This window comes from Protobothrops mucrosquamatus, unplaced genomic scaffold (assembly GCF_001527695.2).
Source record: "Protobothrops mucrosquamatus isolate PMUCROS unplaced genomic scaffold, P.Mucros_1.0 scaffold21, whole genome shotgun sequence".
In the NCBI taxonomy this organism is placed as follows: domain Eukaryota; kingdom Metazoa; phylum Chordata; class Lepidosauria; order Squamata; family Viperidae; genus Protobothrops; species Protobothrops mucrosquamatus.
In genome coordinates, this window is record NW_015386406.1 from 1729171 (window position 1) to 1744666 (window position 15496).

At 34.1% G+C, this 15496-nt stretch overlaps 1 protein-coding gene across 1 annotated transcript; it reads right to left on the reverse strand.

The window, feature by feature from the left end:
• Positions 1 to 331: 331 nt before the first annotated feature.
• On the reverse strand, positions 332 to 15273 carry TMEM196 (transmembrane protein 196). The gene is made up of 6 exons (XM_015810792.1): positions 15103 to 15273; positions 6242 to 6298; positions 3861 to 4115; positions 2873 to 2946; positions 1226 to 1304; positions 332 to 394 (listed from the first exon to the last, which is right to left on the reverse strand). Exons 1-6 carry the CDS (start codon positions 15271 to 15273, stop codon positions 332 to 334), a joined length of 699 nt encoding a protein of 232 aa, XP_015666278.1.
• Positions 15274 to 15496: the final 223 nt, after the last annotated feature.

The window sequence follows — 15496 nt, forward strand, 5'->3', positions numbered from 1 at the left end:
TTTTCAAATCAAAATGTAATTCCTAAAAAAATCTGAGTAAAATCTGAAAAGTCTGTCTCATATATTATCACAATCATTAAAAATACTCAGACAAAAAAATCAAATGTGATAATACTTATCTTCAAAATGTGCAATTATGTATCTTCAGTTAATGGGAATCAAAGCAAATCTCTGAAAGAAAATGTGACTGTGCTGTTGTTGTTTTGAAGTTGTAAAATTATTGCAACTTAGAGCCATAATGTTTTAGGACCTTATCTCCAAGCTATTGGCTTCTGTATTTTCTCTTGAAGAAAATCCTAAACATAGTTGTTCTTTAAACATTGTAAATATTTCAGTATGTTCCTCCATTATAAATTAGATGTGGTCCTCCGTTACATATGTTATCTGTCATTTCCTGTGAGAATTGAAATGGGTAGTCAAAATCAGTTATACTACTGCAATACACTAGCACAAATTTAAAAGTGTACCTGTGTAGCTAACATCTGGCCCATGCAAGCACTAATTTCAAGGTTCATTTTCTATGAAAGAATGAATCTATAAGTAAACTGATGCACAATGTGATAAATTGGGTTTAGTCATACCATGAGGAAAGCTTTGGCCTTATTCAACCCAAAAGTCTCAGACTGCTTACAGTGGCCAGTATTGAGCTAGTTATAGCTTTCATATCTATAATACGATGTGACATAGCAAACATATGAGAGATTAGTGACAGCCATGCTTCAGCCAGAAAATTATAAAGTACGCACAGAGCACAATCTTTTTCAAAAACTGACCTTAGCCATTCTAGCACATACACAAAATATTAAAATGAAGGCATCCTTGTTTGCCTGCAAGAGACATTCAAGTAAAATAGGCTTAATGATCTTCAAACTCATTCATTGATTGAGGCATTCATGTTTCTTTTTAATCTTGGGTTACGTCTCACTTCAGCTTATATTTATATTCCATCTTCTTTTCAAAGTGATCCCAGCCACACCTAGATCTTTAATCCTTCCTGGAGTGATCCCTATTCTGGCTGTATTACACTTGCCCACAACTGTTATTCACACACCAACTAATATTCCTAAGTAGTAGCACATGTAGAAAAATCTTTTTTTCTATAAGAAGCAGCATCTAAAATGGTTGCCATAAACTATTTTTCCTGTATGTTTATCCCATCTCCACTTTTATCTCAACCTAAGAAAATGGACCACATGTTCATTGACAAAAGAGATGATAATCATACCTTGGACTCAGCTGGGATTTCCACATAAGGTGCTAGGTAATGTTGATTGAGGTGGGGGTGTGGTGATGTAGACACCTGTCTGATGGGAAACAGAGTGAGATGCATAAATTCACATTCTTTAGCTTTGAAGCAATGGATGGAGGTAATGCAAGTCGGTCTCATAAAATAAATCGGGCTTTGAAAGAGAGTTCCAGACTCACCCAAGTCATTGTGTCAATATATAAAACAGGGAATCGTGGTGCTTGTTTATTTGAAGAGTATTAGCCCTACAATGCAGTCCAAACTAAGAAACAAATGCCTTTTAGGTTGGTTCAGGACTATTTTATTATAACAACTACAGTAACAAAACTTTCAAGTCTGAATATCCCCCTTCCTCCCTTTATCTTGTGTGAACTAGAAGAGGTTACAGTATTTGAGACATTTCCCAGGTTACTTTATTGGTCTGGACCTGAACCATTTTTATGTAACATTAGCTGTACCCAGCCACGCGTTGCTATGGCTCAGTCTCAATGCGCCATTGTGCATTCATCCCAAACAATAAGTTTGCATTTCTGCAATACTTTTCTCATGCCAGATGCTTTGGAAATGTTGCACGTGGGAGTTTCAATGAAGTGCATGTTCAATGGCAATTTCAAAGCATCCAACAGATGGTGCTGTTTTTCAAAAAAGCATGTTTTTACCTGTCACAGGTGTGACATCTATATAATAGTAGGTATATAAAACACGCATGTATTCGAATGCAACGTTGTGTCAAAATTTCAAAGCAATCGGTGAAGAACTTTCGGAGATTTAAGATTTTGAACAAACGAATATTTACATTTTTATTTATATAGATTTGCGTTTTGGTAGTGGCTCTTCCTCCCATCTTCAAGACCATTCCCTCTTCCCTTTTATGATTTCCTTCTATCTAAAATATATCTGCCTCTCTTTCTCTCTCCCTCTCTCTCTCTCTCTCTCTCTCTCTCTCTCTCTCTCTCTCTCTCTCTCTCTCTCTCTCTCTCTGTGTGTGTGTGTGTGTGTGTGCAAATAAATAAATAAGCTGGGTGACCTTGGGCCAGTCGAACAGCAGGGACAGAGTTATATAGCCTAAGTGTAAAATGGGATAATTGAAAAAGTATAATAACTATGTAAGCAAATAACCTACCTCATATTGGTAGTTTTGTATTTTTTATCTACTAGCAATCAAACCCTAGCTTTTTTCATTGATTACTTACCTACAGTATATTTAATTTGTGTATTTACACCCAAATCATTATTATTACTGACCACTGACCCCAATTCTTTAACAATTTTTCCTACTTATGAAATTGTTATAGCAATTATGTATGCAAAGTGTATGAAGCTAAGACAAATGGATTGATTAGAAAAGTAATATATGTAGAGAGAGAGAGAGTATACAGTAAATATATGTGGGTTTGCATATGTATAAACAAGCTATTTGTATATTCAATATATTGAGTGACACGCCTCGAACTCTAGCATTTCACTACATGATTTTAATAAAGTCTTTCCTATAATATGAAGGATGAAGATTTCTGGAAATCTAAGTTAAGAATTTTCTTTAAAAGCTCAAAGTAAGATTGGTTTATGCATTTCTCTCAAAAGCAACATTTCTAATTCATCATAATTCCCTAGAATTCAGCGTACCTTGGAGGTAATTCTGGTGTTGGGGGTATCACTGGGCAGCTGGGCAGTTCAATTATTTCAATACCCCTTAATCTCTAATACAAAATAAATTATAAACAAAGCACAATCATTTGCATATGTTTTGGTGCATATCAGTATTAGACAAAGTTGTACTTCCTGTTCAACACAATACTTTCCAGCTTCCAAATTAACATGCCAAGAAAAAAAAAAGGTTAAAATCTTTCCTCAGTAAGACAAGGATGGGCAGTACACAATCTGCATGCACCTCAGACATTCTTCAGATATTTTTTCTGAGATTCAGCAGCAAAATGTAGGTATTTAGTAATTTGAATGTTTCAGTTCTTATACATACACAACTTTCCAATAAAAACACGAGAAAAATAAAGTATCTGAAATATCTGCTAAGCTTAACAGTTGCAAAATTTGGTCCCACCCTATCATTTTTTATATAAAATAGCTCTTTATTCTTAACTATACTAAAGATAGATTACCCAACCCTGCCCAAAGACTAATCAAGAGATACATAATCATTTGCTCTCCCATCAGCAATCTAAAGTGGTACAATCCAATGATATGTTCATTGTATGTAGCTGCAGATTGTGTTGCTTGTCCTCCTACATGATTTTAATCTTTGGTAAGACCCAGCTGTACTATAAAATATATTTTCATGCAGGAAGTGAAACAGATATACAATTATGCAGCTATTAGCTTATTTAGGCCAAGGAGCTCTATATTTAGTGCAAAGCATTATAGTTATACAATGGAGCTATGTAGTTAGTGGATGCATTTTATTGAAATGAGTACTGGAAAAGCTAGAATATCTAAATGTGGCTTTTTAAATTGTAATATAGTTGATACTATATAGATGTGTATCATTTTCCAGTGACTTACAAATTGATCAGAGAATTTTCTTGTATAGTTGACTGTATATATTAGCAAAAAATATATAATAACCCAGCATAACAAATAAAAAAGTATGCAAACTTACTTTTTCAGCCATTTCGTGAGAATGATGTAATGAATGTTCTCTTTCTGAAAACATTCTTCTTTGTTCATAGCTGGCTAGTCGGCAAGTTAGCCACGAAGAAAGAGTACAGCCACCAATTCCAATGCATGCAAGAGACATGGAGGTAAGGTGCAATGGATAGAGAGCTGAGGATTTCTTGGTTAGAGCTCGAAGAAACTGGAAGTTTAATATTCCTCCAATTAGCCCACAGATACAGCAAGCAGAGAAAAGTATCATCTGATAGGAAACAAAAACCCACATTACTGTGAGATGATAAGATGGAGAAAGCAACTGAGTTATATATTTATTTGAACTCCACCACCACACCAAAAGATCAATCAAACATGTTGATAAAAAATACATGTGAACAATGAGAATAGTAGCTATAAACCTTTCAATGTCTACTCTACTTTACCTCAGTTTACTATATTTCTTTTGTTTAAAATTGAGTTTCACTGTTTTAACGCTGGCTTACAAAATATGGATTGATTATTTATTTATTTATTTATTTATTTTTATTTATTTATTATTCAAATTTATATCCCGCCCTTCTCCTTGCGGACTCAGGGCGGCTGACAATCGATTAAAAAACACCAATAACAATTACAAAATTAAAATTAATTAAAAAGAAATATTTAAATATTGTCTGATTAAAATATAATTAAAACCCCTCTAAAAATTGCCCTAGGCCAGTCCCGCTTGTTGGAATAGCCATGTCTTAAGGGCGCGGCGGAAGGAAGGGAGATCAGGGATCACCCTGATCTCTGGGGGCAGCTCATTCCAGAGGGTGGGAGCTCCCACAGAGAAGGGCCTCCCCCTTGGGGTCGCCAGCCGGCACTGTCTGGCCGACGGCACCCTGAGGAGACCCACCCTGTGGGAGCGTACAGGCCGATGGGAAGCATGCCCTTCCCATTATGGCATTGTTTCCCATTTCCATTCAATGTTCTCCTGGTAGACAAGATTTGTTGTTTGGAAACATCACAGCAAATATATATATACATTTTTTTTTGTCAAACATATCCTTTGCTAGGACTTTTGTTGTCAAACATATCCTTTGCCAGGAACTTTGTGCTGTTCAATATCAGTAAGTCTCAGGCAAATAATATACTGGATTAGTTAACCAAATAGCAATTTGGAGTACATCACACCAAAGCAACCAAAACCAAGTACATTTGGAAAATTTTCTATTCTGAACTACCTGAAAAGGAAGAAGATAAGAAAAAGAAAATCTGGCTTCTTCTACCAGTTCCAGTGTCTTTTTTTTTTTTTAATGATTGCTTAAATTTTATTAGTAGCATTGGCTGGCCATATGGAACTTAATGATTAAAGATGGATTAATCAGAGAAGCTGAATAAATCTACCACTATTAGATGCTTGCTAAAATCTTTTACTTAGGCCTTAACAACCCTTTTGAAAGATCTGCTGTTTTATGAGCCAGCAGTGGAAACCAGCAGGGTGATGAATAAGGGATAAAGGAGGGTACAAATCCCCCTTTGTACCTTTCCCCCAATCAACATTAATATTGAATTATTGTGTTTCTTTCCTATATACTGTTTATGTCCTATTTCAACTACTATGTAGTTGCGACGAGTTTATAATATACAAGTAGTCCTCGCTTAATGACCAATTGCTTTAGTGACCACTGGAAGTTATGATGGGCCTCCACAGAGCTACATGACCTGTTTTAGAAGTTCCAATGTGACCCCAGTCATCTGATGGTATTTTGAGCACTTGGCAATTGGCTCATATTTATGGCTGTTTGCAACACCCCACAGTCAAAGCTTTTTTTTTTAATGCTTTCCAGGGTTTACTTCAATTTTTCAGCAAAAAAAAACAACACCCAGTGGGGAAAACAGGCTCACTTAACGACTATTATATTCATTTAATGATTACCGCATTTGTTTAATGGCCACTGCAAAAAAAATCAGCTGCAGTTACGTGGTGATCCATTTAATTTAAGACTATAAATCCATGCTCAGTTTCTGTTGTAATTAGAGGACTACCTGTAAGCAGTTTTATTTACTCAGAAAATTCCACAGCCCCAATAAGTCCATCTTTGCCCCTGAGAAATGTATAAGGTATCTGTGTATCTTACAGTTCAGAAACACTGAATGATTCAGTCCAGGGTTTGCTATCAATCCAAAGCTGAAACAATGTCAAGAACAGTATAGACTGAGTACTTTTGTTTTATCTAATATATCTAATTACTGTGACCATTTCATTAGAAGAAGATATATCTATTTTTTGTGAGAATTCTTTTTGAGTCTGATGGCAGAAATGAAGAAATATTATAAAGAGTCCAAGATATGCATAGCTTACATTACACTTATGAATACTTATGAAAAGTTTAGTAAAACACTTACAATAAGTCCTGACTTTTTTTTGGCACAGAATATTCCGCATACTCCACAAAGCAAAAACTGCAAGGAAAAGAAAGGCATATTTGATATTTTTATGGTCTAGGGCAAGAGTTGAGGCATTGCTATATTTTAAGTACATAAATAGTTACAGAATATCCTTATTTCAACCAAGTAATATATAGATTATAATTTCTCTCTGTCAAGATTCAATTTAGCCAAACCACTTATATTTAGTGATATTATTTCTAATGTAATTTTCAAGTTCAAATACTGCATGCTTGTGAGCAGGATCTCTCTTAACTATATGCTATGGTATGTATAGTAGGTATATTGTCCAGAATTTGTTTTTTATTTCTGTAAAATAATTTGCAACCATTCTGTGATTGTTATGCACTATTTTCTCTCAAACTTAGCAGGATAATCTAGTAGTAACAATATGCAACAAAGCAAAGCAAACACAAGAAGGTAGGGGTGTCTGCAGGATATAATCAAAAGTCAAGAGATGCAATCAAAGTTCCAAACAAAATTGGATTAATAGTTATTCATTCCTCAAAAAAAAAAAATTCACAGAGTTGAGGGATTTCTGAAATTGTACAACATGGCTGAGGAATCTCTTTAAATCTTGTTTAAACTTTTTTTAAAAAGCTATACCCCAAAATAATTATGCTAAAGTATGTGGTAAATTAAAGCAGATTTTTGAGAATATGCACATGCCAATATTTAAATAAATGAACATAAATATCCACTCTATGGCAGCTTATGAATATATTTAAAAATATCTATTTTTATTCCTGTCTTTCCAACAAAATATAGTTTGTTGTGTTGGCAAATTTCATTCATCCCAGCCTCTCTTTGATAATTATCTGTTTAGTTTTACATATTTCAGCTACATACATGGATGCTAGTCAGCAATTCACAGCATTCACAGCAATTCATTAAGCAACACTATAATTTATTAATACAAATTCTTTGACAATGAAATAAAGGTGTATAGTGGAACACATTATTAATTCTGGCTTATTGATAAATGATTAAATTTATCAGTCATGTGATCAATCATGTGATCTGTTATAATCTACTAAACATGATAATTGTTATTCTCACATGGCCCTGAAAAAATGTTTCATGACAAATTCTCTTTCCCCCTATGTTTGAAAGTTTGTATGTATATATGTATTTATGTTTTCATATACATAATTTATATATCTCACTGAAAAATATCTAAATAAAAATACTATTGTCTTGGCTTTTGCTTCCAAATGTTAAATACCCTAGCTCTTGTCTTATTGATGAATTTAAGAAATTTATTCACAATTAATTATCAGGTGAATTTAAAACCAGTGGGATGTGCACAACATTTTAAATCTGAACAGTTGTGTAATATTTTATATAGACCCTGGAAATATTCCAAGCGTAAAACTACTCATTTTATGTTTAAAACCATATTTCTTTTGAAATAGAGCTGCTTAAATTTTAAAGAACTTCCAGATTGATTTTCAAAAAATTCAAACAAAAACCATCTATTTTGAGCTTGAATATTGTGATCTCAAACAAACTTTAGTATTGTGCCATCTCTGTGGAACATGAAAAAATTGTAACAATAATATAGCATGAATTGCTCATTTCATTTATTATATGGCGTTGACTACTAACACCATGAAACATTACTCCTTAGTTACATTCAAAAATGTTGAAATGACATGCAATCTAGGTCATGTCTGCCTGACCTTTTTCCCCATGAATTTTCCCATCAGTACAACTTAGAGGCTGTTGATGATGATGATATCACAATTGAAATTTCACCTGTAGTGTATGAAATTTGTCCTATGAAATACTTAGAAGAATTCCACTCTCTAAAGTTGAAATTCTAGTTTTGGGGAGAAGAGGTGTTACAAAGTGAGGAGACTCCTACCAAGAAAGAACTGCTGTCCTCCATCCAATATCTCTTGGATAGTGGGTGAATACAGTGACACCCACTGTATGCATTCACACACACACACACACACACACACACACACACACACACATTGCTGAAATGTATTGAGTGTATATATTGAATCTTTAAGTCAGTATTGACTCCTGGTAATTTCCTGAATATGTCCCTGCAATTTTTTTGGCTGGGCAGATTCTACCTGGTGAAGATTGTGCCACATATAACGAGCATCCAGACTTTTATGTAACTACTAGCTCTTTGAATTAGGCCTAAAGCCCTAACAGTAATCAGTTTATCCCACAATACAGATGTTAGTTTGCTAAATCAGCATGCAACTACATTCTTAGCCATTTATAACTTCCAAGTCATCTTCAAGGCTGTGCCATGTCCTCCCTACAATAGTCCTCTCTGTGTCATTTCTCTTATTTCTCCCAACTTTCATTCCTAGCATTCTTCCTAGTAGGCTTCAAGGAGTCTTTTTGTCTATCTGGAAGCAATTTCTGCAGAATGACCTTAAGTCACCCCTTCTATCCAGCTTTCCTCTTATGCACTTTGAATCCCAGCTTCCATGTGTTGTTACTTCAGAAAGCTAGGACTTTTTTTTCATTCATCAGAATGAGTACTAATATAAAAAATGGCATGGTACCAAATAATTTAAAAAAAAGATACATAAAATAGAACAATTGTTTTAATCATGAGATGTATAGTTTAAAGATGGAGATTTAAATTTTAAGATGGAGATTGCAGACTAAATGCATTAATCATTGAAGGGTGCTGCAACTAGGTATACAGATATGCATTTAATTGTGAGTTTGAAAAAAAAATACTGAATCTTAATGTGAGAGTCAACATAAGAATGGAAATCCAAGATCTCTTCTAAATATAATGATAGAATCATAGACTTTGAGGAAATCATTTGGCTGCTAGGTGCCATCCCCTTCTCAGTACACGAATCCAAATTAAAGAACTTCCAATAGGCAGCAAGTTAAATTTATATTTGAGTACATTCAGTGAAAAAGAAGAGACCCTGGTTTCTCTGAACATTTGGTTCTTTTTCTAAACTGCTGTTACTGTTGTTTTTCAACATTCAATCAGAAATTACTTTTCTGTGGGTTAAATACATTATAACATGTCCTACACTCTGGGCTGCCAGAGAACAGTTCTCGATGTTCTTCTCCTTTCAAATATTTGAAGTCTATATCATAATCTACCTCTGGTCTTCTCTGGTGTAAACAAACCCAAGCCTTTTAGTAAATCTCATTACTGCTCCCTGATCATATTCTTTCCCCTCTCTTAATCTAAATCCTTCTTAAAGGATAGGAATAGGATCCAGAACTGAACACAATATTCAGGCATCAGCTCATCAGCATAATGGGAACCTCACTTCCTTTCAAAACTTTGTTCTGTTGATGCAATCTAAAATTGCATTTGTTTTTGGCAGCCACATCAAACTGCTGACTCATATTCAGTTTGTAATCAGCCACTATTCCAGTATCTTTTCCATAAATATTCTTAAGAAGCTAGGAATCCCACATCCTGTACCGGAGGTCAGCCCTAATTAAGTAAAACAAAGAATAGCATACATAAAACAGCTTCCAAACCTACAAAGTAATTACACTATCTATATTAAAAGAGAAAATTGTCCTATACAGCCTAAGAATTTATGTGTGGAAAATTAAATACCAGAAAAATAAACATATTTAAAACTAGGATTATGTCATAAATTCATTTCTAGTTGGCTGTTGCAGTTCAGGCATGTTTAGCAAAAGTATTTTCTTTGTTTTTTATTAATCTTTGTTTCAGGGTGGGTATGCTGTGATCTTAACAGTGAATGTCTCAGTATTACACACACGCTGGTGATTGGTTGTGCTGTTTCTATGGAGAACTAACTCTTTGTGTGGTGGTTTCAAAAATTTAGAAGTATTTGTATTTCACTCAAGAGACCAATTATAGATCACATTGTATGGCTACAACAAGCAAATAAGGCATTTAGAAGCAAAGAGCAAAGATGATAACATTTCCAAATACCTGGGAGTTCCATATTTTGATATTTATGTGAGAGAGCATTAATCAAATCTATATGGTAATGCTTTCCATATAGATTTGATTAATGGAACGATTGATCTTAATTGCCTTATGATTAAATTCTTTTTTCTATAAATTGTTAGAATCATTTCAAAGTTGGGCTTTATAAAATTAGTTGTCTAAGTGTTTTCTAAGATAATGAACCTTCTTATATTTTTCTCTCTCTCTCTTTGATATATTAATAATCAGAAGAGTTCCACAAAACTAAAGAAATGCTTCAGTTAGATGATTTATGCAAAGTGTCTCCTTGAAGCTTCTCCACAAAACATTGTTTCCCTCCCACCTCCTGAAAACTATTGTGAATTATTAGGCTTCATCTGGAAACCCCAATCATCTTATTCAACTTTTCCAACTATTTCTTTGCAACACACGAAACCTCTTTTTGCTACTACAGCTGCTACATGTCAGAACTCCTATAGACAAATCATGTCATCTCCACATCCTGAGGTGAATCATGTTGCTCGTGCAGTGCAAAATGCTTTGTCAAAACACAAGAATTTACAGTATCCTGCATATCTTATAGCTGAATATTTGGAATTTAATTTCAAAATAAATGTAAACATACTATAATACATTATATAGTTACATGTTTACATTTTGAGATATTAGATTGTTCTGGCTCACAATCTCCATACATTTATCTGAATTTGATCTTTTAGTGCAATATCCAGAATTCATTTTAATGGAGTTTTTTTCAATCTTTTAAGACAGCAGAAAATTTATACTCTAATAGATATGATTAAAAATTATCTGAAAATTACATAATGGAATGCAAGTAGCAAATACCAAATTCTTCATTTAAGAAAAGGAAAACAAATGTACAGTTATAGAATGGGGTAAACCTGGCCTCCAATAATATTTGAAGAAAACATCTCAGAGAAGGAGTTGATATAAATTGAGTATGAGTCAGCAATGTGTCAAGGCTGCCAAAATGCAAATGGAAGTGTAGGCTGTGTCAACAGAAGAAGAGTTTCCAAACCACAGGAAATCATTATTTCATTCTATTCTGCTCTGCTAAAACTCCTAAATGGTGTTTCAAGGACCATATCAAACTGAAGAAAGTTCCTACACAGGCAATAAAGGAGTTCAAATGATCTAATTCCTATGAAAGGAGATGGAAGGAACCAACATGTATACTTTGAGAGGACTGAGAGAGGAGTCTTCAAATATCTAAAAAGAAACCACACAGGGAAAATAATCTAGCCTTGTTTCATTCCACAGTAGAGGACATAGATTAGTGAAGACAACTTACAGGAAGGCAGTTTAAATGTTAAAGGGGGAAAAACTCTTTATAATAAAGCAATTCTGAAAAGTTTATTGGGATTTCCTTCATTGAATATGTTCAAACACAGGTTAGCAATTCATTGATTGTGGATACTTTAGTTTGGATTCCAGCATTGAGCAGATGGTTGGACCCAAAAATGTAATGTCCTTTTCAATTTTATGATTTTTTATACATATAAAGAAACCTTTTTACTCATGGGCAATGGCTCCTATCTGACAATGCAGAATATATTTTGACATAATACTTATGAACATTATGTGGTTCAATTATCACAATATACAAACATATAAATAAATATGATTCTATTTATTGATAACAACCCTCTTGGTTCTTTTGCTTTTAGAATTAAGATTTCTAAATAGTCGAGTTATATCCCTATTGTCAGAGATTGTTCTGTCCAGTAGTTTGAATATTCATAGTCTAATAAGATATGTTATCCACATTTGTTAAGACTTTGTTAATTGTATGCCATTAGTTTTTGTGCATAATTGAACAGTTTCATTAATTTCTATTTAATAATATTAATTATTTGAAAAAATAGTTCTTCAGAACTGAGATATCAAAATTAATTAATGAAGGGTTTTGAAAACATCAGTATAACACTGAGAATTGGAATACCTTCGTGCTATATGGTTGCTTTTGTCTATCCTGTTATTATTGCTAAGAATCATTTTTATAACAGTAAATGAGGACCATGCTTGGTGTGCTGTGGTCCATGGGTTGTGACATGACTTAGCGACTGAACATCGACCATGCTAAAAAAACAACAACCTCTCTTTCCACCTTGATTTATCTCTCTGTCGTTGAAAAACATGTCTGAAATATTTTTTTAATTCACATTTAGCGAAGTGGATTTAGATTTCATGTTAACAATTCTAAAGTGAGTTCTTTAACATTTACAGGTTGTGATGGTTTATTAAATTGTTATTTAGTATTTTATAATTATCTTCTGGGTCTTTGGATTATATCACGTGGAGTTTGCTAAAGCAATTTGTAAGACTGGTAAGGAAGATGTAATGCAGATAAATAAGAAAACATGTTATATGATAGTTTCAGAGGATCATTGTGGTTTGTAAGGAAGTAGATGAAATTGAGATATGGATTATTTCCATCTATGTAAAATAGGGTATTCAGAGTTAAGGTTTCCATAGTAACCTTCCCGCTAGCCCCTTAGGTGTGAAACTGGGCTTCTATCTAGCTGTAGCTATTTGAAAACTGAAGTGGGTCAAAGGTCTTTGCATTTTCATGTTATGTTATTTTTAGAAAATGAGTGGATGCAAATTAGCTTTGCCATAATACTGATGCCTCAGAAGTTACTTATTTTTGGATTTTTGCTTCATCCTACTTTTGTTACCTGAGTCTATCATAGTTGAAATCCTAGCACTGGCTACCAAGCCTATTATTTAAATCAAGCTTTGACCAACCAGATTAATGAACTAAATTCCTAGACTATAGACAGTGGATTAAGATCAGAATTGCCTATTGTTTGAACCTAGTCATTTCTGTTTACAAATTAGGGTGGCTTAGCATATTATATGAAATCACAATATAAGGATGCCTTACATATGAAATTATACAAACTAAATTACAGGTTAAACTGTAATATGAAGCTAGTTATAAAATCATTGGTTTTATACAAAGGTCACAAAAAGTCAGACTAATGGTGTGATTCTCACTAGCCATTCATATGAAGGTGTTACATTAACCAGTCTTTTAGAAGCCAGAGATTAGGGGATATTTAATTATGTAAACAAACTCAGCATCCTTTCTTGTCCCGAGCAACTACTGGAACTTTACCTCTGCAGCAATGCTAAGAATACTTTAGTACAATATAGAGAGTGGCAATTTCCTAAACTCCTTGAAAATAACAATTTAAAAGATAAAAGCTGGAGATCCATAAAAACACCAGCTTTGGTGAAAATGCTAAATTTACAGGCCATCTGGTAGTCACACTTTTTTTTTCTTCCCCTTATTAAGAATACAGTATTCATACAGAAGGATATATACAACTCATTAACAAAAAAACTATTTTGCAGTGGAAATGAATATGGTTTAACAATACACATGCTGCTCATGTATGAGACACACAATTCTGAACACATGTATATGCACAAAGATAAATGTAGAGAGGAAAAAAAGTGGAATATATTTTTTAAACTATATAGTAGCATAATAGATGCAGGATTAAATTTAAAAACTACAAATTCAATAGAACAGTATTAATAGGACAATATTAGCAGGACAATATTAATTTGTGCCCAAAGTGGGGGAACTTAAAAAAGTAAAAAGGGTGCAATCCCAACAGCCATCTTGGTTGCCCTTGCAGGTGGATGAACACTTCCCAGTACAGCTGGACAAAAATACTTGATACAACCTAAAAATATGAAGACGTGAGTCCTAGTGATCACAACTATCTTTAGATACTTTTATTGCTCCACAAAATTAATCTGGATGTTACTATTTTCCATTATTATAAGCATCAGTAATTGTATGGATGTGTACAAAAGTGCACATTTAAATAAAACAAAAGCACACAAAAAATTCAGTTTAAGATAAGAGAATATATGCACCCATAAGCATTGCTGCATTATTTTTCATTCTATCAAAGAAGTAGAAATTTAATAAATAAATTTCCATTTATTTCCATTTTGGTTGCCTTTAAAAAACAGTTCAGATTATGAAACCATCATATCTTTTTTTATTTTGTTCTAGCAAATTAAAAGTAAAATTGTGAATTTCATGTTATGATTTACAGGAAATAGAACTGGGAAGTAAATTCTTCAATCAGCTTATCCCTCCCCTTCCGGATAAAAGTTCCACTGAAGTTTCAATAAGAATGTTTAATGATTATTGTCATCACTGTTACCTTAAGCAGTACTGAGCACTATCTAGAAAATTAAGCATATTTAAATATTACTTTATCCACATGGTTTTTAGTACTTTAGTAATAGAGTACTAAATTAAATTTAAATCATCAGTAATATGTATGGAAATTGAATATTCTTTGCTTATACAGAGATAAAAACCATTGGAATTTATAGATGACTTTACTCCTTAAAGAAGGAATTTAAGACTATGGTTACCTGTTCAGCTCATGAAATTGAATACAATGTAAACATCAGCATTTTATTTGCTTTTCTTATCAAGAAATCGATCAACAATAAGATGCCAGAATGAAAAATGAATTCTCCCAAATGTAAAGTTGCCTGTTGAATTGCTAGTGAAACCTTTAGAGTTTGGCATCCCCAATTTTCTGGCCCTGCAGTATGTGGGCCCCAGTGTTTTGTGGCTTTGAAGGGAGGGGACAATAGCTTTCTGTTGGCTTACTCAAATAAAGTTCAGGTTTTGTTCTAAAATGCACCAAAGGAATTAGATATGCAGCTTCTACGCTTGGATCATGCAGGTCAAAACCACACAAAGCATGCAAGCTAAAAAAAAAAAAAAAAAAAAAGCAAGGGAGAGGAAAGAAAGGAGAGCTGCACAAAACAAGGAGAATTCGAGACCAGACTGCAAATCGGCATTCACCATCAAGAGTTAAAGAGAGTGAAATAGCTAACGTACACACACCCCGCTCCATACCGGAGAAGAGTCTCCCAGCTGAGTTGAACGCTCAGAACCCGCAAGAACGAAGCTGAAGCTGACTGCCCCCACGGCCACGCTAGAGACTCCCAGCCCTATCTCCAGCACGGATAGCACCAGGAGGCTCCCGATGATCTGGCTGCTGGTACACATCCTCTCTCGGTCATCATTCCTACCAGTTCAGCTACTAAAACCAGACATTCGCCTTCTCTGAGGTGGGGAGACAAGGAATGCTCTCCCCCCTCCGCTGAAACTTTTCTTTGTTCTTTAGCAGCCAGAGATATCCACAGTCCACAAGGCCACGCGCCCCAGGACAGGGCGTGCTTTTCACCTCAGTTGGAGATCCAATAAAGGAGGTTCTTTGCTTTGCGGTACC

Bases quoted from the DNA above. Each gene is read 5' to 3' on its own strand.
- TMEM196 (XM_015810792.1), bottom strand. From the start codon at position 15,273: ATGTGTACCAGCAGCCAGATCATCGGGAGCCTCCTGGTGCTATCCGTG. The intron at 6,299-15,102 runs GTACGTTAGCTA...TTTTCCTTGCAG, and splicing joins CGGTATGGAGCGGGGTGTGT to TTTTTGCTTTGTGGAGTATG. The intron at 2,947-3,860 runs GTAAGTTTGCAT...ATTTTGTATTAG, and splicing joins CTCACGAAATGGCTGAAAAA to AGATTAAGGGGTATTGAAAT.